General features: G+C 61.1%; 7 protein-coding genes across 12 annotated transcripts; 3 read left to right on the plus strand and 4 right to left on the minus strand.

The window, feature by feature from the left end:
- Positions 1-209: 209 nt before the first annotated feature.
- CTSA (cathepsin A) lies at positions 210-4,539 on the minus strand. The gene is made up of 15 exons (XM_039563749.1): positions 4,443-4,539; positions 4,074-4,234; positions 3,891-4,002; positions 3,722-3,772; positions 3,348-3,434; positions 3,091-3,246; positions 2,673-2,764; positions 2,286-2,370; positions 2,077-2,168; positions 1,793-1,871; positions 1,513-1,661; positions 1,366-1,441; positions 1,168-1,257; positions 955-1,056; positions 210-820 (listed from the first exon to the last, which is right to left on the minus strand). Exons 1-15 carry the CDS (start codon positions 4,491-4,493, stop codon positions 737-739), a joined length of 1,467 nt encoding a protein of 488 aa, XP_039419683.1. The 5' UTR covers positions 4,494-4,539; the 3' UTR covers positions 210-736.
- Positions 4,540-4,638: 99 nt separating this feature from the next.
- NEURL2 (neuralized E3 ubiquitin protein ligase 2) lies at positions 4,639-7,441 on the plus strand. Its single transcript, XM_010397119.4, is given in 3 exon segments — positions 4,639-5,680; positions 5,683-5,841; positions 7,227-7,441. Coding segments are annotated over 3 exon segments (789 nt in total). The 5' UTR covers positions 4,639-5,166; the 3' UTR covers positions 7,343-7,441.
- An 854-nt stretch (positions 7,442-8,295) lies between these two features.
- Positions 8,296-12,493, minus strand: ZSWIM1 (zinc finger SWIM-type containing 1). Its single transcript, XM_039563639.1, is given in 3 exon segments — positions 8,296-10,949; positions 10,952-11,473; positions 11,531-12,493. Coding segments are annotated over 3 exon segments (1,548 nt in total). The 5' UTR covers positions 12,474-12,493; the 3' UTR covers positions 8,296-10,866.
- Positions 12,494-12,791: 298 nt separating this feature from the next.
- On the minus strand, positions 12,792-14,348 carry ZSWIM3 (zinc finger SWIM-type containing 3). 2 transcript variants are annotated; one of them, XM_039563757.1, is made up of 2 exons: positions 14,065-14,339; positions 12,792-13,136 (listed from the first exon to the last, which is right to left on the minus strand). In XM_039563757.1, the coding sequence occupies exons 1-2, from the start codon at positions 14,178-14,180 to the stop codon at positions 12,815-12,817; spliced, it is 438 nt and encodes a 145-aa protein (XP_039419691.1). In that variant the 5' UTR covers positions 14,181-14,339; the 3' UTR covers positions 12,792-12,814. The 2 variants fall into 2 exon arrangements, with proteins under 2 accessions (XP_039419691.1, XP_039419692.1); XM_039563758.1 differs by lacking the exon at positions 12,792-13,136 and adding an exon at positions 13,521-13,805 and having other exon boundaries at positions 14,065-14,348.
- On the plus strand, positions 13,661-22,745 carry TNNC2 (troponin C2, fast skeletal type). Of its 2 annotated transcripts, none has more exons than XM_020583925.2 (6): positions 13,661-13,749; positions 21,709-21,760; positions 21,857-22,000; positions 22,087-22,201; positions 22,285-22,421; positions 22,500-22,531. In XM_020583925.2, exons 2-6 carry the CDS (start codon positions 21,751-21,753, stop codon positions 22,529-22,531), a joined length of 438 nt encoding a protein of 145 aa, XP_020439514.1. In that variant the 5' UTR covers positions 13,661-13,749; positions 21,709-21,750. The 2 variants fall into 2 exon arrangements, with proteins under 2 accessions (XP_020439514.1, XP_010395268.2); XM_010396966.4 differs by lacking the exon at positions 13,661-13,749 and adding an exon at positions 20,639-20,986 and having other exon boundaries at positions 22,500-22,745.
- On the plus strand, positions 14,399-16,700 carry ACOT8 (acyl-CoA thioesterase 8). Its single transcript, XM_039563754.1, has 6 exons — positions 14,399-14,631; positions 14,714-14,850; positions 15,081-15,306; positions 15,557-15,714; positions 16,056-16,247; positions 16,346-16,700. Exons 1-6 carry the CDS (start codon positions 14,414-14,416, stop codon positions 16,462-16,464), a joined length of 1,050 nt encoding a protein of 349 aa, XP_039419688.1. The 5' UTR covers positions 14,399-14,413; the 3' UTR covers positions 16,465-16,700.
- On the minus strand, positions 17,050-19,384 carry SNX21 (sorting nexin family member 21). Of its 4 annotated transcripts, XM_039563750.1 has the most exons (4): positions 18,728-19,384; positions 18,443-18,597; positions 18,294-18,304; positions 17,050-18,137 (listed from the first exon to the last, which is right to left on the minus strand). In XM_039563750.1, exons 1-4 carry the CDS (start codon positions 18,997-18,999, stop codon positions 17,466-17,468), a joined length of 1,110 nt encoding a protein of 369 aa, XP_039419684.1. In that variant the 5' UTR covers positions 19,000-19,384; the 3' UTR covers positions 17,050-17,465. The 4 variants fall into 4 exon arrangements, with proteins under 4 accessions (XP_039419684.1, XP_039419687.1, XP_039419685.1 ...); XM_039563753.1 differs by lacking the exon at positions 18,294-18,304 and having other exon boundaries at positions 18,450-18,597; XM_039563751.1 differs by lacking the exon at positions 18,294-18,304 and having other exon boundaries at positions 18,717-19,384.
- Positions 22,746-22,756: the final 11 nt, after the last annotated feature.

A 22,756-nucleotide genomic window follows, 5' to 3' on the forward strand; every position in this document is an offset into this window, starting at 1 on the left:
ATTGGGAGCAGACACAGCTTAGTGCAGTGCCAAAGGGCTCAGAGTGACTGTGCTGCTGTCGCTTAGGCGGGTCACTTGTTTCCAGGATGCAGGGACCCCTGCAAACAGGGCACAGCTCACAGAACCCAGGGCTCCCTGGCACAGGGTGTTGGCACTCACTGGTGCTCCTCAGAGAGCAGAGGAAATCGAAGCAGGGGCTGGCACAGAGGTGTGAGGAGGAGCAGAACCACCTTGGTCAGAGTTTATTGCAAGTTCCTGAAGCACTGCGTGCCCTGGCAGTGGGATTGTTGTGGTAGTGGTGGTAAGTCTCCTTCAGTGGGAGCAGAGGTGGTGGGAGCAAGGTAGAGGTGAGCAGGCCCCAGCTGCCCCCCACTGCTGCTTCTCATAGCCTGCTCCGGCCGTGTGCGTGTGGGGCTGAGAGGAAGTGCTGAGGATTGCTCCCTGCCTGGGAGGGAAGCAGCTGCCACCGCAGACAGGGAGGAGGCAAAACAGGAAGTCACAAGGGAGGGGGTGGCTGCAGCAGGTGCACGCCTCTCCCACAAGGCCAGAGCCCCCAAGATGGGCCCCCAGCCTATGCCCCCCACCCATGGCAGTCAGCCCCGTTCAGCCAGGGGGGAAGGCTGCAGGTGTGAAAGGTCCATGGTATAGCCGAGCAGCAGCAAGGACAGGCTGTGCAAGGTGCCGGCAGTGAGGGCAGGTGGGGTGGTGAGAGCAGCTGGAGCTACCTCTGCAGCTCTTAGTAAGGCTGGTTCTTAATGAAGCGGCAGAACATGGTGAAGGCAGCAAGCGGCCGGTCTGTGGGCACCATGTGGCCAGCTCCCTGTAGGAAAGGGGCAGTGGTGGTCAAGTGGGGCTAGGATGCTGCCACAGCCCAGCCAGCACCACCCCACCCTGACTGCAGCCTTGGTGTCCAGCACACCCGCCCACAGTCCTATCCCTGGCTCCCAGCCCTACCTTGACAGTGAGAAAAGCGATGTTGGTGAATTCCTTCACGAAGCCACCGATCTGGTTCTCGCCGTTTTCAGTGTAGAGCCAGGGCCGGCGAGCCACCTGCACCTGGGAGTAGCAGCAGTGCCTTCAGTGCCTGGGGCTGGCCCTGCCCATGCTCCTGCCACAGCACCTAGCCTGGAGCCAGAGGCCAGCCTGGCCCCAGCCCAGCCCATTTACCTTCTGGCACAGGGAATCCACAAACCACTCATCCCCAAGGAAGTTGCAAGCCATGTCGACGTCCCCATTGTACACCAGGATCCGGTATTTCTGTGTAGCAGACAGAGAGTGAGCTGTTGGCAGGGCAGCAGCCCCAGCCAGGTAGGAGGCTGGGCTGGCAGAGACACTCCAAGGATCCATAGGTTTCCCTGCACACACCGTGGCTCCAAGCAGCTTGAGGTACTGCTCATTCATCTGCATGTACAGGCGCTTGTAGTTGCGGTTCACGTCGAAGCTGTGGAGGAAGCACTGGCATCATGTCTGCTCCTTCTCAGAGCAGTCCCTCCCCACCCACAGCTTGCTCACCTGCACACCTGCCACTCTGGGGCCTCGGGGGAGATGTGCAGAGCCTTCCGCACCTCGGGGGAGTTCAGATACATGCTAGGGGCTGTGGAGTTGGTGCAGGGTGGGTCCATCCGGACCTTCTTTCGGGCTACTGGCATTCGGAACAGGTTCTAGGAGAGTTGTGAGAGTCACTGTCACAGCAGCACCTGCCCCATGGAGCAGCTACTTTCTGCCCCTCCTGCCCACAGCAGCACAACTGGCTGGACAGAGGTTGCTCAGTAGCATGGGCACCTCAGCTCACCTGCCGCCAAGAGAACCTCAGTGGCATCCGGATGAAGGAGTTGCCCAGGTCATGCGTGATGAGATAATCACCCTCATACCTGTAGCCAGAGCAAGTACGAGGACAGACTGAAGACCTTGAGGAACAACGGTTCAGGGCCCTCCTGGGGGGAGTCCTTGGCAGCAGCCAGACACCATCCATCTGTCTCAGAGGGGCCCCCTGCCCAGCCCACCATGTCCCTCTGTGCCAGTGCGACCAAAGTGAGCTGCTGCCTGTGGAACCATTTTCCCTGGGGCCACTCTCACCTCATGCTCCCTGGGACACCTCCATCACACGGGGCATAGAGGTTGTAGATATTGAGGCCAGACTCCTCTACAATCTGAATCATCTCCCCCATCTGCAAAGAGCCACAAGAAGGGTTTGGGACTCAGCAGGACCCTCATGGAACTGTAGGCCCACCCTGAGCCAGGCACATGCTGCTTGGCACACGTCTAGGGGCTCTGGCTCCCCTCACCTTGAGCGTGCAGTTCAGGTTGGAGTTGTCATGGAAGTTGCACTTCCCCTGGGAGCAGCAGAAGGCCTGCAGGTCTTTCCACAGCCTGTGGGCAGAGACCAGGATGACTTGGAGCAGGTGGCAACACCGAATGACAGCTGCCCTGCAGCTCTCTGCCCAGTGGCCACAAGGCACACAGCTTGGCCCTGTGCCCTCTGTACCCCACAAACAAATGCACCCATGGGAGCTGCCTGGGACAAGGGGCCACCTCCACAGCCCAGCTCCTGGCCCAGAGCAGGCCAGGTGCTGCCCTTTCCCAATGCTACCGACACAGACAGCCCCAGCCTCAGCTGTGCACTTATCCTGCTTGCACAGGGACAGTGCATCCAGCATTCCCTCTGCTCTTACTCGGTCCCCAGCAGCCCGTGGTAATAGGCAAAGTAAACCAGGGAGTTGTCATTGATCTCATAAGATGAGAGGCCGTTTCCCACAGCGATTCCCTGCAAGGCAAGAAGAAAACAACTCTGTTGTGTTCCAGCTCCCCGCGGGGCAGTCACAGCACAGCAGCCACAGGCAGGAAGCAGATGTGGAACTGTTTACACTGCAGAGGGAACAGGGAGGGTCGGGGGTGCCTGAGGACGCTCCCCCAGCAGCAGGGACAGACACGTCCACCAGTAACTGCTGCCAGAACCCCAGGAAGAGATGAAAGGCTGCAAGGCCAGGCCTGCCCTACATCCTGGCTGGTCCCCACCGCAGCACTGCTTGAGGGCCCCTCAAGCTGTGCCAAGCCCTCTGCTCCCCAGCTGGGCAGAGCCAAGCTGCCCACCTTCAGGTTGAGGCTGGGGTCCTGCATCACCCACTCTGCCAGTGTGGGGATGTAGACCCCTCCATAGCTCTCCCCTGTGAGGAAGAGATCGTTCTTGGAGTACTCAGGGAAGAGCCGGAGGAAGTCCTTCAGTGCCAGGTAATTGTTGTGAGCAACCTGCAGGGAGAGGGTGGCATGGTCAGGTGGTGAGGCTGCACCCCATACCCAGGAGGGGGCAGGCAGGGCAGCAGGGCTCTCCCTGCACCCCAGTCACTCGCCTCCGTGTCATTTGTGCCATACTTCTTGTCATCGGAGTATGAGAAGCCAACACCAGCAGGAGACTCCACGTAGAGGATGTTGGCAATCTGCGAGGACAGCAGAGGAGCCGGCGATCAGGGGAGACCCTCTTCTGGCTCAGTGAGGCCAAGGGCTGCTGGCCTCGCCCAGGGCAGCACCCACAGGAGCCTGGCCCGCCCCAGGGCTGCACTGGGGTGGCCACATTCCTGCACTGCTCAACAGCAGACTCGAGAGGAGGGTGTGTCGGGTGGGAGGGGAGCAGCGGAAGGGTCGGCTCCGTGGAGAGGGCAGGAGGAACTGGCTCAGGGCCACCCCATCTCGCAGCCACAAAGGGAAGCAGTGCCTGTGCCTGTACCTTGTTCCACGCGTATTCATTGTACTTCAGTGTGACCCCATCGGGCTGGATCTAAGGAAGAAGGTGGTGACTGATGGGCAAAGCAGGATAGGGCACAGCGGGATGGCTCATGCCACGCAGCCGGTCATCCCCTGACTCCCCGGGCCGCGGGACAGCAGTGACTACTAACCAGGAAGGGGCCATGCTCCTTGAGGAAGCCCTCCATGGAGCTGCAGCCAGGGCCCCCGTTCAGCCACAGCACCAGGGGGCTGCTCTGGGGATTGCTCTGGGCCTCCACGAACCTGTGGACGTGCAGCCGTGAGTGCCTGGCGCCGGCCGATGCCCCCCCATCGCCGGGCGCAGTCCCACGTACCAGTAGTGCAGGTACTTGCCCGGCCCGGCGCAGAGGTAGCCCGAGAAGTGGCGGAAGGAGGGCTGCTTGGACAGCCCGGGCAGGTACGTCACCTCGTGGTCCGGGGGGGCGGCCCAGCCCAACCCCAGCAGCAGCAGCAGCGACGGCAACACCGGCCCCATCTGCGGTGGGCGGAAGGGACCGTCAGGGCGCTGTCGGCCAGGAACGGCCGCGGCAGCGCCCCGCGAGCGCCCCGGCTCGGCTGCCCCGGCCCGGACCCCCACTCGGGGCTGACCCCCGGCCCGGCCCGATCGGCTCCCCTGGCGCCGGTCCCGGTCTCTCCATCCCGTCCCCCCCGGCCCCGTCCCGGTGCCCCCCGGTGGCGCTGACCGCGGCCGCTCCCGGCGCGGCGCTCCCAGGCGGCGGTGGCGGCGGGCACATGACACGCGCCCATATGACCTGCGGCGCTGACGTAAGCGGGGCGGGGCCCGGCGCTGGCCAATCAGCGCTCAGGGGAGGCCGGCCCCGCCCCGGCCCCGCCTGCGCACGTGGGAGCGGCCCCGGGCCGGGACCGGGACCGGGACCGGGACAGGGACAGTGGGAGGAGCACCCACGGAGCCCCCGCACCACGGGGGAAGCCGGCGGGGGGTGCGGTGCGCCGGTGGTCACTACCTGGCACCAGCGGTTACAGCTGGGTATCGGGCACTGCTGGGTATAGCCGGTACAGCTGGGTACCACCGGGCACTGCCAGGCACCACCGGACACAGCTGGGTAAAGCCGGGCATCACCAGGCACTGCCAGTCATCACCGTGTGATGATCACTGGCCGCTGCTGGGTATAGCTGGTACCACTGGGCACCACCGGGCACTGCCAGGCACTGCGGGACAGCATGGGCACAGCCAGGCACCCTGGCCCAGGTGGCAGCGCTGGACAGTCCAGTGTGGAATGTCTGTGGGGCTGGTTTGGGCCTGGTTGTGCCCAGCAGCCACAGGGCCCCCCCGACCTCCCCCATGGTGCTAGAACCCCCCCAAGCCCTCTGGTTGTCCCTCCCAAGCGGGCTGTCACCACCTCGCAGCAGCTGTGACAGGGACAGTTAAAAATAGCTCCGGCAGCAATGGCTGCCCGGTGCCGGCTTGCTGCACGCTTCCACCACATCCACGGCACCAACATTCGCCTGGATGCCTCACACACGCAAGCCACCCGGGTGGAGAGCTTCGCCAACGGGCTCTGCTTCAGCCAGGAGCCTCTGGCACCCGGGCAGATCTTCCTGGTGGAGATTGAGGAGAAGGAGCTGGGCTGGTGCGGGCACCTGCGCGTGGGGCTGACGGCCCACGACCCCCAGAGCCTGGAGGTAGTGCCTGAGTACTCGCTGCCGGACCTGGTCAACATGGGGGACACCTGGGTGTTCGCCATTACCCGGAGCCACAACCGCGTGGTGTTGGAGGGGGAGGAGGCACAGGCGCGGGGGCGCCCCTGGGAGCCCTTCCTGCTGATCGCACGGGTGCGCATCCCCCGTGACACGCTGGTGGGGCGCAGCCGGCCTGGCCGCTACAGCCACATCCTGGACGACCTGTACAAGATGAACGTGCTGCCCGCGACCGCCCGGCGCAGCCGCATCGGGGTGCTGTATGCCCGCAGCCTGACGGCACTGCCGACATGCACATCGTCATCAACGGCGAGGACATGGGGCCGAGCGCCAGGGGCCTGCCCACCACCCGCCCGCTCTACGCCGTCATCGATGTCTTTGCCTCCACCAAGAGTGTCCGGGTCATCCCGGTGGATTATGGCTGTAGGTACCTATGCTCCTTCTTGCGGCACGTGCTGCGTGGGCCAGGAGTGGGGGAGCTCTAGTGGGGTCATCCCATATTCGCCAACAGTGAGAATATTGGAGTGTGCCACTGGACAGAGGGATACAGGGGGTAAGAGGGCACAGGAAAGCCTCTAGTCCTTGTGGATCACAGGAGAGATCCACAGTACTGCTGATGGGAAGTGTCTGCCAAAAGCTCTGCCATGGGGGCTGTGCCCGGGCCAGGGGAGAGATCCCCAGCGGCAGCAGCAGTCAGGCAGAGCCCCCCGGCCACTCTTCCCAAGGAGAGTGATGGGGGTGGATGTTTGGGGCTGCCCCACGGCTGTGAGGCCTCACCGTGCCCAGCCTTGCCTACAGCACATGGCAGCCAGAGAGAACCAAGATCCTGCCCTGGCACCAAAACATCCACCTACATCCACCACGGCTCAGCACACTGCGCCCACGCACCTGCCACGTGCCCCAGACACGAGTTCCCTGCGCAGACACCCTGTGATGCCATCAGAGCCTGGGCATTATCCCTTGTCCCTTGGCTTGCTGGGAGGGACCAGGATAATGAGTGCTAATTAGCACCACGCTGGAAAAATCAGGAGATGGATCAGGTGAGACAGAGCCAGAAGAAGAGCTAGAGCCAGAAAATCAGCTGCCCCCGGCACTGGGAACCACTGCTTCACATGCTGGTGTCAAGAGCAGCTGCTTCTGTCCCAAGGCTGGAACCTGGTATTTTCCCTGGTTTAACACCTGAGGAGAGTGCTGGCTGCAGCAGACAGTACCCACACTGCTGAGCCACCTGACGCTCTGGGAAGTGAAATCCTATGGGGTTTGTGTCACAGGAGCAGGAACCAGGCAGATTCTGTGCAGGTGCCCAAGGGGACAGTTCTCACGGTGGTCTGCCCCAAAGGCACAGCAGGCATTGTCTCTGCAGGCAGAGCAGCCCCAGCCTGCAGGCACCCACCCAACAGCCTGGTGCTGGGGCCAGTGCAGGCAGACCAAGGGGGTGGGATGGAAAGGAAGCACAGCATGGGTGTGTGAGCCCCTGGAGTTGCTTGACAGCCACCAGAGAAAGAAATGCAAACCAGGCACAGTCACACACAGCTTGGGCACATAACTGTCTCCCAACCTTCCTCCTAATAATGGGAAGAGTTTTGCTGCCTGGAGCCCTTGAGCTTCCAGCCCTGCCAGAACAGCCTGGCACCAGCCCCCGCACAGCCAATTGGAGCCCAGGGCAAGGACGATGCCACAGAACAAACTCACCCACCACTGCCTTTAACCACAGTGCCTCCGAGAAGCTCCGCCAGCTCCTCCACCCCTCTGTGCTCAGCCTCACTGCCAACTTGCCCGGCTCAGCTACTTTCTCTGTTCTCTTCCAGTTCCTTCCCTGCAGACGCTGTGCCGGCTGGTTATCCAGAAACACATTGTGCACCGCCTGGCCATCGATGGCCTGGACCTTCCCCCGCTGCTCAAGAGCTTCTGCCAACATGAGTGAGGTATCGAGGGTGCTGCTGGGCTGCCCCCCACATCAACAGCCACCCAGTGATGGCTGCCCAGCAGGCTTTGTGCCTCTCCCTGCCCACTCGCCCCAGCATGTGCTGCTGAAGGGCTGACATGAGAGCAGGGCAAAGTGGGGTTGGGATTTTCCCCACACTGATGGTGTGGCATGCCCAGAGCGTGGGCAGGGGGGTATGATGTGGGTCAGAGAGAGCAATAAAGTGCTTCCAGACAAGAGTCTGTGAAAGGAGGCTTGCAGGGCTGAGACCCCCCTGTGCTTCAGCAACCCCTTGTGGGAGCAGTTCCCCCACCAGTGAGGAAGGGAGCACAGGCCACAGCCCTGTGGGGCTCAGGATGTGTCCCCAGCCCTGGAATTACACTGGGACTGTCAGTGGATCAGAGCAAGTGCTGGGGCGAGTGGAGCGTGGGAGGGCACAGCACAGCACTCACGTGGAGGTAAATTACAGCTGGACGCTCATCCCGGCTGGGCAGTTTCACTCTTGGGAAAGATGTTTACCCAGAGAATGATGAGTTATTTCCTGTGTGTTCAGCTTGGAGGGGGACGAGTCAGACACTGGAGCACCCAGAGAGCAGCGCTGGCAGCAGCCGTTGCTTGGGCACGTGTCTGTGGCCACAGAGCCAGTCACAGTGACCTGGTGCGGGGCCCAGCCATCCTGACTTGGAGCTCCATGCCCTCGGCTCTGTGCCCTCAGCCAGACCTTTCATCTGCTGGCTGGTGGGGATGGCAGCCAGCATCCTCCAGTCCCTATGCCAGGCTGGAGGGGAGGCAGGGTGGGAGCTGTGCAGAGGAACAGGCTCGGGGGGAGAGGTTTCTGAAAATCAGAGGGGTGCCCACGGGAGCCAGAAAGATGAAGGGGCTGGCAAAGCCTTCCAGGCCTCTTCCACAGCACCACCAAAGGGGAAACAAGCAGCTCTACGCTTACAAAAAGGTGTTTTAAAGAAACAGGATGCTATATTTAGTCAGAGGCTCGATAGTATCAGATCATGTTACAAAACTCTTGCTCAAAGGAAATCCCCAGCCCGCAGCCACAGCCAACTCCATCAACACCAAAGTGTTAATGAAGGAATTGCTAAATGGGGAAAACATGGACAGTGACCAAACCACAGCAATGGATCAAAGTCTCTGACATTCCCTGCTTCTCTGACATTCCCAACAACAAGCTGGGAGCTGCTGGGGCTGGAGCTCATCTGGCTGTGATGGGACTGGGGAACTCACCCACTCCAGAGCAGCGCCCATGGACCAGGGAGTTTACACTCCAGCCTGCTTTCCCTCCCCCACCCTTGCGTGAAGCCTTTGCTCCCCACCTCCCTGCAGTGTTATCTGCCCGGCAGTGACCCCCGCACACGAGGGCGGGTTCCTCTTCCTTGAGGAATTGAGAGCAGCTGCTGCAACCAGATAAACAACACCCCTGCTCTACAGCGGGCTGCAGCACAGTGGGATTGCCACCCTCAGGAGCTGCCACCTCCTGCCACCTGGGGCACCACGGACCAAGGAGACACGACCAAGGAGCACTGCCCAAAGCCCTGCCTGACTCCCCATGCCCTGTCGCCTGGGTAGGGAGGGGTGGCTGCAGCTGGCACAGGGACAGACTCAGCTCCCAAACAACACAAGGGTGATTTATTGGCTTTGTTGCACAACACCTCACAAATGGATGCTGCAAGGATCCGCAGATGCTGGCCACAGATGAAATAGTTTTGTCACATGCTATTATACCTAGATGTCTACAAATCTTTGGGCCCTTATGGGATTCATTCGAGAAACTTCAAAGAGCTGACTGATGTCATCACATAGACTCTCGATGATTTTTGAGCAGTCTTGGGAATCTGGAGAGGTCCCCCATGACTGGAAGCTAGGAAATGTTGTCCTGATTTCAAAGAAGGGCAAGAAGGAGAACCCTGGAAGCTACAGTCTCACTTCAGTGCCCAGTAAAATAATGGAAAAGATCATTCTGGGATGTATTGAGAAACACCTGGAGGAGAACACAGTCACCAGTCACAGCCACCATGGCTTCATGAGGGGAAAGTCCTGCTTGTCAAAAGTGATTTCCTTCTACAACATCTAGTTGACCAAGGAAAGCCAGTAGATGTAATGTTTTTGGACTTCAGCAAAGCTTTTGATACTGTCTGTCCCAGTATTCTTTTAGACAAAGTGTCCAGCTTGGAGCTGAATAACCCTGTTGCACAATGGGTGAGCAACTGGCTCACAGCTTGGGCACAAAGAGTTATAGTGAATGGGGTGACATCAGGCTGGTGTCCAGTCACCAGTGGGGTTCCGTAGGGCTTCATCCTTGGCCCAATTCTCTTCAACATCTTCATTAATGATTTGGACACAGGACTTTAAGGGATACTAAGTAATATACTAATATTTAGTGCTGACAACACTAATTTGGGAGGAACTGTCAACTCCATCAATGGCAGAGAGGCCCTGCTGAGGACCTTGAGACCTTGACAAATTGGAGAGATGGGCAATCACCAACTGTGTGAAGTTTAACAAGAACAAGTGACAGATTCTGCACCTGGTACAGGGCAACCCAGGTTGTATATATAGACAGGGGAACAAGAAACTGGAGACCAGCACTGTGGAAAGGGACCTGGGCGTTCTGGTCAGTGGCAAGTTGAGTATGAGTCAACAGTGCCCTTGGCAGCTGGGAAAGCCAACCCTGTTCTGGGATGCATCAGGCACAGCATCGACAACAAGGGAAGGGATTGTCCTGCTCTGCCCTGCACTTGTGCAGCCTCATTTTGAGTCCTGGGGGAAGTTGTGGCACAACAATATAAAAAAGACATTGAGCTATTAGAGAGCGTTCAAAGGAGCCCGTGAGGATGGTGGTGGGAGTGAAGGGGAAGCTTATGAGACACACTTGAAGTAACTTGGTTTGTTCATCCTGGAGAAGAGGAAACTCAGGGAAGACCTCATTGGCATCTTCAGCATCCTCATGAGAGGAAGCAGAGGGGCAGGTACTGATCTCTTCACTGTCATGACCAGTGACACGACCTGAGGAAATGGTATAAAGCTGAGTCAGGGGAAATTGAGGTCAGATATCAGAAAGTTTTTCACCTAAAGGGTGTTTGAGCACTAGAACAGGCTCCCCTGGGCAGTGGTCATGGCACCAAACCTGTCTGAGTTCAGGAAATGTCTGGACAATGCTCTCAGGCACATGGTGGGATTTTTGTGATGTCCTGCACAGGACTGGGAGTTGGACCCGATCCTGATGGGTCCCTTCCAACTCAGCAGATTCTATGATACCAGGACCTCCCACATCGCACCACCCAGCGCTGGCTCCTGGCCACAGCTGTTAGCCAGGTCAGTGACTGTTACCCTTCCTGTGGGATCAGGAGCTCCCAATCCAGTTCCTCTGCTGCCCTGTGCAAGAGGTGACGCTTGCTCAGCAGATCAAGGACCCAAACTGCCTCTTGCACACCAAGGGAACGACAGGCTGAGGGGAATGAAGGTGCAACACAGGACACAGTGGAAGCACCTAGCTCAGCTCCCACTCAGTGCTAGAGCTTCAACTCAACGTAGGGCCAGATCCAGCTGTCAGCCAGCTCCCACAGAGTCCTGTGCTCAAACTCCTCACTACTGTGGCAGGCAGCTGGCTGATTTCTGCCGTGAGGAAGGACACCACCAGGGATATATCCAAAGACTTGCTCCAGGACCTCTTTGGGACTTCCAAGAGGGCATGAGCACTGTCTCATCCAGCCTGATGATCACATCCCCTCTCCCATGCTCTGCTGAGCATCTCCCTCTGCAAGGGCTTCCTGTTTGAATTCAGCAGCACAGCCAAGATGTGCCAGCAGGGCAGCTGGAAGGTCTGGTTGAAGTAGCAAGTGTAGCTGCTTGGGCCTTCCTGGAAGATGCCCACAGGGCAGGCATCCTCCAGGATCTGTACACTGTACCCAGTGCCAATCAGCTGCATGGACTTTTGAACCACTGCCAGCTCAGTCAGGCACAGCCTGGCAGCAGCCTCCGTGCAAATGTCACTCAAAGATTGCCTGATGCCTTCTTCAGTCCTCTGGGTAATCTCATCCTCGCTATCATTCTCTGAGGTTTCTGTGGCCTCCAGTTTCACCACGAGACAGGATCTAACAGGGACTGAGAGCTTGCGGGCTCACTCTGGAGAAAAGCATGAAGTGTTTCAGGCTGACACTGAAGGGCCTCAGGGAGCTGCAGAGCTGCTGGTGGACTCTGGAGAATGATCACGACTCTCAACAGCTGCAAGAGAGGCTGACACAGGCTGCTGCTTCTGCTGAGCTGCTGCCGCAGTGGGGGAAGCCTGGCCAGCGCTCCGGGATGTGTTACCCTGGCACACCAGAGGGGCAAGAGGCAAGTCTGAAGTAGGCAGACTTTGGGGAGCTGCCTGAGCAGCACAGTGATCAGGATGGGGAGCAGAGAATGTCAAGCCATCAGGAGGGATCTTAGAAACACATTCTTTATAGTGCTGGGCCACGGTAGTGATGCAGCTATCCAGAGAGAGCCCAGCACTAAAAATCTGGCTAAACCCCTGGATGACAACCTCCAGCTCCATGAAGCAGTCACTGCTCTCCCCGCAGCTCCCCTCCCTGTGCGTGGCCCAAATCCCATCCTCGAGCAGCCAGTGAAGGTGGAGCTGAGGCAGCAAGTCCGGAGTGATGAGGTCTCTCAGGACGGCGAGCAGCTCCTGCCGGTGGCTCTCAGTGCCTGCACCCGTGGCCTTCCTGGCGGCGGTCACGGCCAGGCACTCGGTGTGGAGCTCCAGGCATAGCTGCTGCAGCCACTGGCAGACGGGGAACGCGGAGAGCTGCACCGCGGCCACCGGGAAGGCGCGGACCAGCGCGGCTTGGGCCGGCAGTGCGGGCCCGCTCCGGGCTGCCGCTACCGGCGGGGACATCGCGGCGCGTCCCCGGTCCCTGCCGCGCTCCGCCGCCGCCTGCCACGGCCGATGTGCACCGACACACGGCACTCGGCACCGCCCGCCGCGGCGGCACCGGAGCGCTCGGGCGCCGCCCGCAGCGGCCGCTGTGCATCGCACCGGGCCGGGGACGCCGGCAGCGCCCCTCGGTGTGGCCGCTACCCAGAGGGGCCTGCGGGCACCGGTTCTTGCCTGGCTGTCCCCCCCTCCTCCCTCCATCACCTGCTCCCCATCGCTCTGCAGCAGCTCGAGGCTCAGCGACTGGACTGTCTCTCATGTCTCTCTCTTCAGCAACAAGTGCACCGCTCTCTCCCCTCACTCCTTGCTCTCCACAAGGAGAGCGTAAAGGACGTGTCCTCGCTTGCCCGGCACAGGAGGAGACTCTCAGGAACTGCTTGAAGAAGCACTTCACCACACTGGTGTGGAGGCTGAGCCTGTCCTGGCCGCAGGCACTCTCTGTGCTGATGGAGGCCAGCAAGCCCTGGTCCACTCACAAGGAAGTTTTCATCACCTTGACCACCCTGACGAGCACTGAGGCTGAGGCGCTCTCCTCTGGTGCCTCAGGGAGTGTGGGAGCCGTGCTTGGAGCAGGGCACACCATCCACCGGTGTCCCATGACCATGTGTGAGTCCTTGCTCGCCATGGCACCACTTTCGGTGTCCCCGATCTGCCGCTTCCAATGTGGCTTTGTCACGGTGCTGTCTAGTGGAACACCCTGTGCACGTGTGGGCATGGTGGTTGTTCACCTCACTGATCACGAGTTGGTCTATGCCCTCCTTGTACTGCAGCACAAAATAGGCTGGGCACAAGCTGGGATGATTATTTTTTCTCTTCTCGCTATATTTTTGGATCTGGGCACCTCCAAACTTCACCTGTATGAACCTGCAAACGTTGAGAAAGCATTCATGGGGGAAGCAAAGGTGGTGCAGGCTGCCAGCATTTAGTTTTGCCTTTTCTTGTGTGCAACTCTGTGTTCAATTAGTGGCCACACAAACCCACACTTGCCGCTCAGATACGCAGGCTGACTGCTCAGGTCTGGGATAAGAAAGCTCAAACAAAGGAGAAACAAAGGAACAGAGAGTTACAATAGCCATGACCAGACACAACAGAGCAACCCCACCTCTTGCTCCCTGCACCTCTACTTCTGTTCTCCACAAACAGCAAAGACAATGACGATAATTTGATACCCATGTGTTTGTGCCTCAACCCCTAAACCACACGGTTCTGCAACTCTGGAGGAGCAGGCTAGAATGCGATAAGAAAAGCTTCAAGGAAGGAGGTTAAATTGTATTTTAAGAAGGCAAGTTACATTTTAAAAGGGCAAAGGGAGGAGTTGTGTAACTAGTGAGTGACCTTGCAGCTTTTGTGCACACAAGCAGATCCACCAGCTAAGATGGAAAGGAAACGGCGTCACTACACCCGCTTGGAGAAGTGAAGGCTGTGGAATCAAGTGCTCCCAGAAGGAAACCTGATATCACCTTTCCACTGCAGTGAGGTAAGGACAGCTGGAGAATGCTGCAGATGCCGATGACTGGAGTCTTGATACTTGAGCTGAAAAGGGCAGGAGCTGTACAGTGGACACAGCAAGTGTGTGGCACAGCCGGCGGCATCCCGGTACCGGGGCATCACACTACCGGGATCAGCCCGGTTATCAAAGCCAGGTACGGGACAGGGCCTGTGCCCCGGGGCAGCGCTGGGCTGGGCCCAACAGGCGGCTTCACGGTGTCTGGCGGTGCTACACCAGGGGACCCCAAGCGCACGGCCCTGCCACAGCTGCGAGCTCCAGCCGGACGCGGCGGGCGGGCCTTACCTGACGTCCTGTCGGACAGCGGTGCCGTGCTGCCGGTTGTGGCTGCGCACCGGGACGCAGCTCCACAGCCCGTAGAGGCAGCCCTTGTAGGGGAGGAAGCGGGCGCCCAGCTCCATGGCGAGGGATGGACGCGGGGGGACGCCCGGCCGCTCTCCGCCCGGCCGCCGCCTCCGCGCCCCCAGGACCGGCCCAAGCCCATCCCGCCGCCCCCGTTAAACCACCCGGGCACCGCCCACACCCTGATCTTGGCCAATCAGCGCCCTGTTCTTCCTATTGACAGAAGGGAAACCAACCAGCCCAGAGAATTCTGACAATACAAGGGTGACTGACGGCTCTACCGTCCAATCATATGGCGGTCCGCGCCTCGCGGGTGGGCGGTGCTTCCTGGTTCGCCGTGCGGGTCGGGTCGCGGTGCCGGTCCCGGGTTGCGGCGGTGATGGGGGCTGCGGGCGGCGCCGGCGGGGCAGGAGCGGGGCCGGGATCCGGGTCGCCGCCGCCCGGAGACCTGCGCAGCGTGCTGATCACCAGCGTGCTGAACCTGGAGCGGCTGGAGGTCAACCTCTTCAGGTGCGCACGGGGGCGGGCGCGGCGGGACCGGGCCGCCTCCCCCTCCGCCGCCACCCTCACCGCGGCCGCCTTCTCTCCGCAGGGGCCGGCACCACTGGGTGCCCGCCACGCAGCGCCTCTTCGGCGGGCAGATCGTGGGGCAGGCGCTGGTGGCGGCCGCCCGCGCCGTGAGCCGCGACGAGCAGGTGCACTCGCTGCACTGCTACTTCGTGCGGGCAGGTGCGCCCGGGGAACCGGGCGGCGGGGACGGGATGCAGGGGTTCGGGAGGGCCCCGGCAGTGGCTGGGGGGGCTGGGGGAGTGAGCAGGAGTGAGCAGGCGCCGTCATCCCGGCCCCAGCAAAGCAGGGAGGATGTGGGCGGCACCGCCGGGCTCGGCCTCCGCAGGACAGGTCTCCTCTGTGCGTGGTGCTCCGTGGCCCAGCGGCAGAACGTCCCTTTCCTGTCCCAGGGGACCCCAAGGTGCCGGTGCTGTACGAAGTGGAGCGGACCCGTACAGGGAAGAGCTTCTCCGTTCGCTCTGTAAAGGCCATCCAGCATGGAAAGCCGATCTTCACCTGTCAGGCCTCCTTCCAGCTCTCCCAGGCAAGCCCAGTGCAGCACCAGTTCACCATGCCGGCCGTGCCGCCCCCCGAGGAGCTGCTGACACAGGAGGAGCTCATCCAGAAGTTTCTGCAGTGAGTGGGGTGTAAGGGACATGCTGGCAACACCTCTCTATGACTGGAGCATAGGCAGGTGCAGGAGAGGACTGTCTGAGGAGTTCCCAAATATGCCTAGGAGGGCAACAGAGGAGCAGAACACGACGGGAGCTGTGCTCCTCTTGTCTTTCTTTGTGTTTCTGTCTCCCTGATCTGGAGCTGCTGCCAGTAGGATGTGCTGCAACCTGCCTGGTTGGCATTAACCTCACTTCTCTATGCTGGGCTGCAGGAATCCTAACTTGGCCGAGAGATACAGGAAGCATCTCACCAAGATCCAAGCCGAAGATGTGCCGATTGACATTAAACCCGTGAACCCACCAGATATGTTCAGCTCAGAGCCACAGGAGCCGAAGCTGCTCTTCTGGGTGCGAGCACGAGGCTACATAGGTGGGTCCTGCTGGGTCCAGGTGTCTCCCAATCCAAGGGCTTAAGCACCAGCTCACACTGTGGAGCACTGTTGCGACAGAGTGGACTGGGAGGGCTGTGATTCAGGGGCTGCCTGTGCCCCAGCCTTGGCACTTCAAGGCTGTAACACAGGTATGGATGCAGAGGTGATGCCACGAGCCATGCTGGGGCATGGCATGGCAAAGGGAGTGGGTCTGGAACAATCTCAGCTGTGCTTGGCAGCTGGCTCCTGGAGAGCGGAGTCTCTGAGGCTCTGCCTTGTGCTGCGCCCCAGGCGTGTCCCACGGGCCCCCACGGGATGGGCAGCTCTGGTTGCTCTGCAGGGGAGACTGACATGAAGGTGCACTGCTGTGTGGCCGCTTACATCTCTGACTACGCCTTCCTGGGCACGGCCCTGCTCCCGCACCGGCAGTACTGCATCAAGTTCATGGTGTCCCTTGACCATTCCATGTGGTTCCACGCACCCTTCAGAGCTGACCACTGGATGCTGTACGAGTGTGAGAGCCCCTGGGCTGGTAAGTCCTTAGTGCATTTCTGGGTGACCTTCATGGCCAAGGCCAGCCCTGCCTGTCCTGGGGGCAGTGGGCTGTAGTCTTACAGTCCCTCTCTGCAGGTGGGTGCCGGGGCTTGGTGCAGGGACGGCTGTGGCGCAGGGATGGGGTCCTGGCTGTCACCTGCACACAGGAAGGTGTCATCAGGGTGGAAGAGACACCAAACCAGAGCAAGCTCTAGCTTGGAGACATGCTGAGAGAGGGATCCTGGGATCAAGACAGGACCTGAACAGGAACAGGAAGGAGACCAGGTGGGATCCAGCACTGCAGGAGTCCCGGTGACAGAAGTGTCTGTGACAGACAGTGACCAACAGAGCATCGCTGCAACCAGCTGCTAGCTGCACAGCATACAACCACACGCTGCCATCAGCTACCCTTCACCCACCTTGAAATAAAGCCATTGGGTGAAGAGCTGGACTCCGTCCCTGGAGTTTGTCCCTTTGGACCGTGACTATGCTTGCCTGAGGGCGGGCAGTGCCAGGGGCACAGTGGATCTGCTCTGCCCTCACCGCAGGCTGGGTCAGAGGAGAGGAAGGTGCTGCTTTGGTGCGCATTACTTCCTGTTCTCACTTCTGCACTGCTTGTGCCCTGGCGCCTCAGTTGCTGCTTTTCCTTGTCCTTGGGCTCCTCCCTAGGACTGGGCTTGGGCCCAGCTGGGAGCCGGGAGAAGGGGATGAGGCAGCTCCCACCTCTGTGTGGAGGCTTGAGGCCTCTCACTGATGGCGCCCTGGGGTAGTGGGGCTGAACAGACATAGCGGGCACCTTGCTCTTCTTCCTGCCAAGACTTTATTTAATAAAGTCCTTTCTATTATGTAAGTTTCATGGGAAGTTCCCTGCAAGAGCCCTGGACCCTGCCAGAAGCCTTCCCGTTCCCTTGCAAGGTGCCAGTACATCCCAGCTAAAGTCTCAGCTACTCCAGGATCCTCTGCAGAGGGGGAGCAGCTTCTGGCAGCACCAGTGTGGGTGGTGGACCCCTGTGAATCCCTGGCCTCGCAAGACAGACTAACCACAGAGAAAGTGCATTTAGGAGGCAGCTCCAAGCATGGGCTGTGCTGCCCGTGGGACTGTGGTGCTGTTCCCTTGCCCCATTCCTACCCACGGCATTGCCCTCACTGTTCCCAGCTGCCACAGGTGTGAGCCCCCCCCAGCCCCTGCCCTCCTGCCCATGTGGGCACAGGCTGCTCATTCCAGAGGCTCCTTGATCAGGCATTCTTTCAGGGAAGGCTGCTGCTGCACGGGCAGCCCAGCTTCCCACAGGTCCTGCAGCCGGGCCTCCGAGCGCCGCTTGTCCCTGCCCACCTTCCAGGCCAGGTGGATGTGGGCCTGCAGGAAGGGTCCCAGGAGTGGGTGGCTGCCCTGAGCCTCCAGCAGCTGCAGCGCCTGCTCGCAGCAGCCATGGGCTTCACTGAGCTGGTCCAGCTCCTGGTGGCAGACGGCCAGCCCAGCCAGTGTCAGCAGGAAGCGGCCGGAGCTGCAGACCCCCAGCCGGTCCTGCAGCCTGTAGGCGTTGGCCCAGGTGGCCAGGGCCTCGCGGTACATGCCAGTGCAGGTCAGGCGCTGCGCAGCCTGCAGGTCCGGCAGGAAGAAGAACTCGAGGAACTCAGGGGAGCGGCGGATCTCATCGATGGAGTGCAGATGGGACAGGAACTGCTCGAAGGCTCGGCTCCGCTTAGCAATGGTCTCAGCAGTGAAGTTCCGGCGCAGCCTCTTCCTGGGGAAGGCAACGCTGGCCATATCACAGCTGAAGCGGCAGCGCAGGCGGCGATTCAGCTGCTCAAAGTCTGAGTAGCGCCGGGCGATGGTGGCAGGGGCCTTGTCAAACTGGCCAGAGCGGATCAGGTAGATGGTGTAGAGCTGCGGAGGAGACAGGTGTCAGGCAGTGCTGTGGACACGCTGATCCCAGCACCGGCACAGCCGGCTTTGCGGCCACAAAGGGGCTGGGGGAATTTGCCCGGACAGAAGGGAGTGAACTGGGCTGCTGCAGCCACAGCACCCATCAGCAATAATTACCTGAGGCTCGTCTGAGCCGCCAGCACCATCCGAGCAGCACGGGGAAAGAGAAAAAAATAAGCGCCAGCCCCGTGGGATCCCTGCCTGCCCCGGGGAGAGCAGGACTCGTACCCACCCCGTGCCCGCCCAGCCGCGCCGGGCTCACTCACCACGTACTTGGAAGAGCGCTCGCTGACCACGCTGGCGCTGGTGACCTCGAAGAGCAGCCGCTGCGGTGCCAGGCTGCCCCGCGACCTCCGCCACAGCTCCTGCAGCTGCCGGGTCAGCAGGCTGCCGCCGGGACGCTCCGCCGCAGAGACCCACTCTGTGCCGGGAGAGGGGTATCAGTGCCCTCCGTAGGGATAGGGCTGTGACATCTGTCGGGCTGCCGGACGCCACCATCGCATGAGTGTCCCTGGAGTCACCCCAGTCCCCCCAGCTCACCGCCCCAGCACCTGCCTCCGTCCTCCGTGCCTGCTGCCGCTCCCGGCGCCTGCGGCGGCTCCTCCAGCTCCTCGCTAGCTCCGTCCCCCTCCTCCTCCTCCTCCTCGTCCTCGTGGCTGGTGAAGCTCAGGGTGCCGCTGAGGCGCGTCGACAGCCCTTCGGTGTCGTCCTCCAGCTCCGAGCTCTCCGGGCAGTCCTCGGCCTCGCCGCCGCCCGCCGGCTCCTCCCGGCCGCCCTCGCCCGCCAGCGCGTGCCGCAGCCGGTGCAGGATGCGGGCGGCCATCGCTGCCGGGGGGTCCGGGCCGGCACCGCGACACGGGGGGGCCGGGGGCTGCCCACCGCGGCCCGGCCCCGCGCGGGGACAGCGCGGCCCCGGGACACCCTCCCGGTGCCGCCCCCGACCCGGTCTGTTCACGCTGCCCCGGGCCGGGCCGAGCCGAGCCGGGTGGTGCCGAGCGATGGCCGCTCCGCCACAGCTCGTCCCGGGATCCTCCCTGCGCGGCTCCGCCTCCGCCGGGAACCCGGATCGGGGCGGTGGAGTCGGCACCGCCCGGCACGGCCGGGATTGGGATCGGGATCGGGGTCGGCGCCTGCGGCACTGCCCGGCACCATCAGGATAGGCTCTAGCGGCACTGCCCGGCACGGCCGAGATCGGGATCGGTCCCGGCAGCACCGCTCGGGACTCTCGGACCAGGGTCAGGGCTCTGCCCGGCGCTGTCCACAGACTCTGCCCGGGAACTGACCCCGCCCTTCCCGGTGTCTGCTCCTCTGTCCCCTGTCCGGAATGTCCTGGTCGGGCCGAGCCCCGGATATCTGCCCTGGGGCCACGGGAGCCCCACACTCCGGTGCCCGGCACTGTGTGTCCCAGGGTCTTGATACCCCAATACCGCGGCACCGCTGTACCCTGACAGCCATGTTCCCCAACACCCGTGTATTCTGGTACCCGAGACTCAGGCTCCCAATCCCACTGGGATGTCCCCTGGGCCACCTTGGCACCCTGCCACCCTGGCCTCAGTCGGCCTTGCCATGTGTCCCATGGCCAGACTGGACCCCCAGCACTTGCCCGGCCTTTTTTAGTGCCTGCCTTCTCACTCCTCACCTCTTCCTTGGGAATGTCTATAAATATCGGAGAACCAGCCCAGCTGCTGCCATCGCTCTGCCCTGCTTGCTCACTGTACCCTGTTCCAGCACCTTGCACCCCACCCGGGCTCAGACAGGACCCCTGAGCTTCCCTGGATAGGGTGGGATGCACTAGGGGCTGGACTTGTGTTGTTCCCAGTTCCCACCTGGGGAATGGGGGTCCTGGCAAAACCAGGAGCCAGGAAACCCCTATGTGTCCCTGGCACTGGGACCTTATGGGGCAGGGATCTGTCCCCCTGACCCCACTGCAGCCCTGAGGCTCTGAGCACCATAGAGCACAGGCCACTTGGCCAGTGCATCCCCAGAGCCATCAGCCCCAGCCGGCCCTGGCAGCAGTGGCTGGCATGGGCTGCAAGTGTGAGAACTGAGCCTTCGAGGAGGCACCGGGCATCATTCCCGCTCCTCAGAAGCATGAAAAGATGGAGCCACTTCCGGACCCAGGTGCCAACAGCACTGAGGACCCCAAACCATGGGGCTCGTGCTCCAAATCTCTCCAGGGACTTCATGCCTCAGGTCCCACTGGGGACCCCTTCCTTATCTGGGGCAGTGGGCTGCAGCACTGCTCTGGCTGGGCCTCCTGCAGCAGAAAATGGGGGTGCAGGGGGGATGCTGCACCAGGAAAAACCAGCTTGGTGTTGGGAGCTTGGCCCAGGAAGGGCTGCGTTTTCAGGGGGCAGTGGGTGATGGTCCATGCCCCTTGTGCAGGGGGGACCCTGGCCCTCTTACCCGGGTGATGCTGACGGCTCCAGGGCTATTTTTAACCCCCTCATTTGCTGAGTTGCCTTGGATGGGGGTGTTGGGGGTGGGTAGAGCCGCACTCCTGCCACGGCTTCAGTGTCCCTCCTGAAGGGCTTGAATTTCCATCCCAGCCTCAGCCCCACGTTAATCCTAGCCCTTGGTCAATAAAGCTTTGGCTAAATTAGGTAAAGGCACCAGTTGCCAGTGAGAGGGGCTGGGTGCTATCAGGGCGCTGATAGGCTGCGGGGGCCAGGGGGCAGTAGCTGGAGGCACATCCCACAGAGGACACACTACAAATTGGGGTGCCAGGGGCACCACGAAGCTTCTGGGAGTTCCTGCTGCAGGAGCTGGTGATTCTCCGGGGGTGGGAAGCACCATAAATTCCCAAGATGGTAAGAGCTCTTGTGTGCTGTGTGCCATGTGCTGTGTGCCGGGACAAGACCTGACCAGGCAGGAGGCACCAGGGGGATCTGGAGGTGCTTCTGCAGAGGGCAGCAGGGAGATGGTCCCCAGTGGTGGGCTGACCATGCTGATGAGGGCAGGGAAGTGCTGGGTGGTGCAGGGTCCCTGTAGGACAGAACTGAGGGTGACCGTGTGGCTGCCAGGGGGGTGCAGGCGCCTGTTTGGAGCTCAGGGCTGCACAGAGGCAGTGGTGGCCGGGGGTGGCTGAAAGCCGAGTGCTGGGTCATGCGACACAGTGTTGCTGCCGGCTCCATGGCCGGCCTGCGCCTCCAGGAGAAACTCGATCAGGATTGACAGGTGCCACAGCTGTAGCCCCAACAATCCCTAGAAGGGGAGCTGAGGAGATCCCAAAAATAGCGCTGCATGCCTAGGATGCCAAGGCTGCGCACAGGGACCATGACCCCTGCAAAATGGAGCCCCCCAGATAGTGGGGGACTCGGGCAGGCAGCTCCCTGCAGCCCACCGTGCTCATGGATGCCTGGAAGGCACTGGAACTGTAGGGGTTGCTGGTGTCTGTGGCTTGTGCCGGCAGAGGATCATCCTGCAGCAGGGCAAAGGCTCTTCCCACAGCCAGGCACTGCTGAGCCATGCTGTGTGAGCGGTCTCTGGCCTGACATGGGTGGCATGGTGACGCCTCTCCCTTGCCTTGCAGACGGACCAGCAGGCAGAAGCCCGCGCCTTCCTCAGCGAGGAGATGATTGCGGGTGAGTGTGGGGACAGCAGGGAGAGGGTCCAGACATGGCCATGGTGCAGGGCCTGGTTCCACCCCACTGCCTGGCCCTGACCTCTCTTCTCCACAGAGTTCAAAGCCGCCTTTGACATGTTTGATGCCGACGGTGGTGGAGACATCAGCACCAAGGAGCTGGGGACGGTGATGAGGATGCTGGGCCAGAACCCCACCAAAGAGGAGTTGGATGCCATCATCGAGGAGGTGGATGAGGATGGTGAGCAGCCCTTGGTGGTGGTTGGCAGGGGTGGGTACTGGACTCTGGGCAGGCAGCCTGACTCAGGCTTGGCGTCATCCCCACAGGCAGCGGCACCATCGACTTCGAGGAGTTCCTGGTCATGATGGTGCGCCAGATGAAAGAGGATGCCAAAGGCAAGTCTGAGGAGGAGTTGGCCAACTGCTTCCGAGTCTTTGACCGGTGAGTGGGGGTGGGGTGGGGCAAAGTGGCCCATCCTGTCTGCGGGGCAAGTGAGGTCCCATCCCTCCCTCACCCTCCTGCAGGAATGCGGATGGGTTCATTGACATTGAGGAGCTGGGTGAGATCCTGAGAGCCACTGGGGAGCCTGTCACTGATGAGGACATAGAGGACATGATGAAGGACTCAGACAAGAACAATGATGGCCGCATCGACTTTGATGGTGAGCCATGGCCCCAGCCAAGCACCCATGCTGTGCACCCAGGCAGGGCCATGGGCTGAGGCTGCTACTCTCTTGCAGAGTTCCTGAAGATGATGGAGGGTGTGCAGTAAGGGACCAGACATTCCTTGGGCTGGCTGCTGCACCGAGCCCTGCTCCCCAGCTGCCCAGGGAGCAGCAGCTCCACAGCACCTGGCCCTCAGCACTGGCTGGGACCTTGCTCCGTGCCAGGGTCCCAGTCCCATCTCACCACTGGCGGCTGAGCTTTTCCTTCCATCTCTCACCTGTGGCTTTGATTCAAGCCTCAATTAAAGAGGAAAGGCTTGAGCTGCTGGTGC

This window comes from Corvus cornix, chromosome 20 (assembly GCF_000738735.6).
Source record: "Corvus cornix cornix isolate S_Up_H32 chromosome 20, ASM73873v5, whole genome shotgun sequence".
NCBI lineage: Eukaryota > Metazoa > Chordata > Aves > Passeriformes > Corvidae > Corvus > Corvus cornix.

Excerpts from the sequence above, each read along its gene's own strand:
- CTSA (XM_039563749.1), bottom strand. The coding sequence starts at position 4,493 with ATGTGCCCGCCGCCACCGCCGCCTGGGAGCGCCGCGCCGGGAGCGGCC. Across the intron at positions 4,235-4,442 it reads CCGCGCCGGGAGCGGCCGCG|ATGGGGCCGGTGTTGCCGTC; the intron begins GTCAGCGCCACC and ends CGCCCACCGCAG. Across the intron at positions 1,662-1,792 it reads TGAGGTTCTCTTGGCGGCAG|AACCTGTTCCGAATGCCAGT; the intron begins GTGAGCTGAGGT and ends CAACTCTCCTAG.
- ZSWIM3 (XM_039563757.1), bottom strand. The coding sequence starts at position 14,180 with ATGGAGCTGGGCGCCCGCTTCCTCCCCTACAAGGGCTGCCTCTACGGG. Across the intron at positions 13,137-14,064 it reads GCTGTCCGACAGGACGTCAG|GTTCATACAGGTGAAGTTTG; the intron begins GTAAGGCCCGCC and ends CAACGTTTGCAG.
- ACOT8 (XM_039563754.1), top strand. The coding sequence starts at position 14,414 with ATGGCGGTCCGCGCCTCGCGGGTGGGCGGTGCTTCCTGGTTCGCCGTG. Across the intron at positions 15,715-16,055 it reads GCGAGCACGAGGCTACATAG|GGGAGACTGACATGAAGGTG; the intron begins GTGGGTCCTGCT and ends GTTGCTCTGCAG. Across the intron at positions 16,248-16,345 it reads GTGTGAGAGCCCCTGGGCTG|GTGGGTGCCGGGGCTTGGTG; the intron begins GTAAGTCCTTAG and ends CCCTCTCTGCAG.
- SNX21 (XM_039563750.1), bottom strand. The coding sequence starts at position 18,999 with ATGGCCGCCCGCATCCTGCACCGGCTGCGGCACGCGCTGGCGGGCGAG. Across the intron at positions 18,598-18,727 it reads GGCACGGAGGACGGAGGCAG|AGTGGGTCTCTGCGGCGGAG; the intron begins GTGCTGGGGCGG and ends CTCCCGGCACAG.
- TNNC2 (XM_010396966.4), top strand. Across the intron at positions 22,202-22,284 it reads TGCTTCCGAGTCTTTGACCG|GAATGCGGATGGGTTCATTG; the intron begins GTGAGTGGGGGT and ends ACCCTCCTGCAG. Across the intron at positions 22,422-22,499 it reads TGGCCGCATCGACTTTGATG|AGTTCCTGAAGATGATGGAG; the intron begins GTGAGCCATGGC and ends ACTCTCTTGCAG.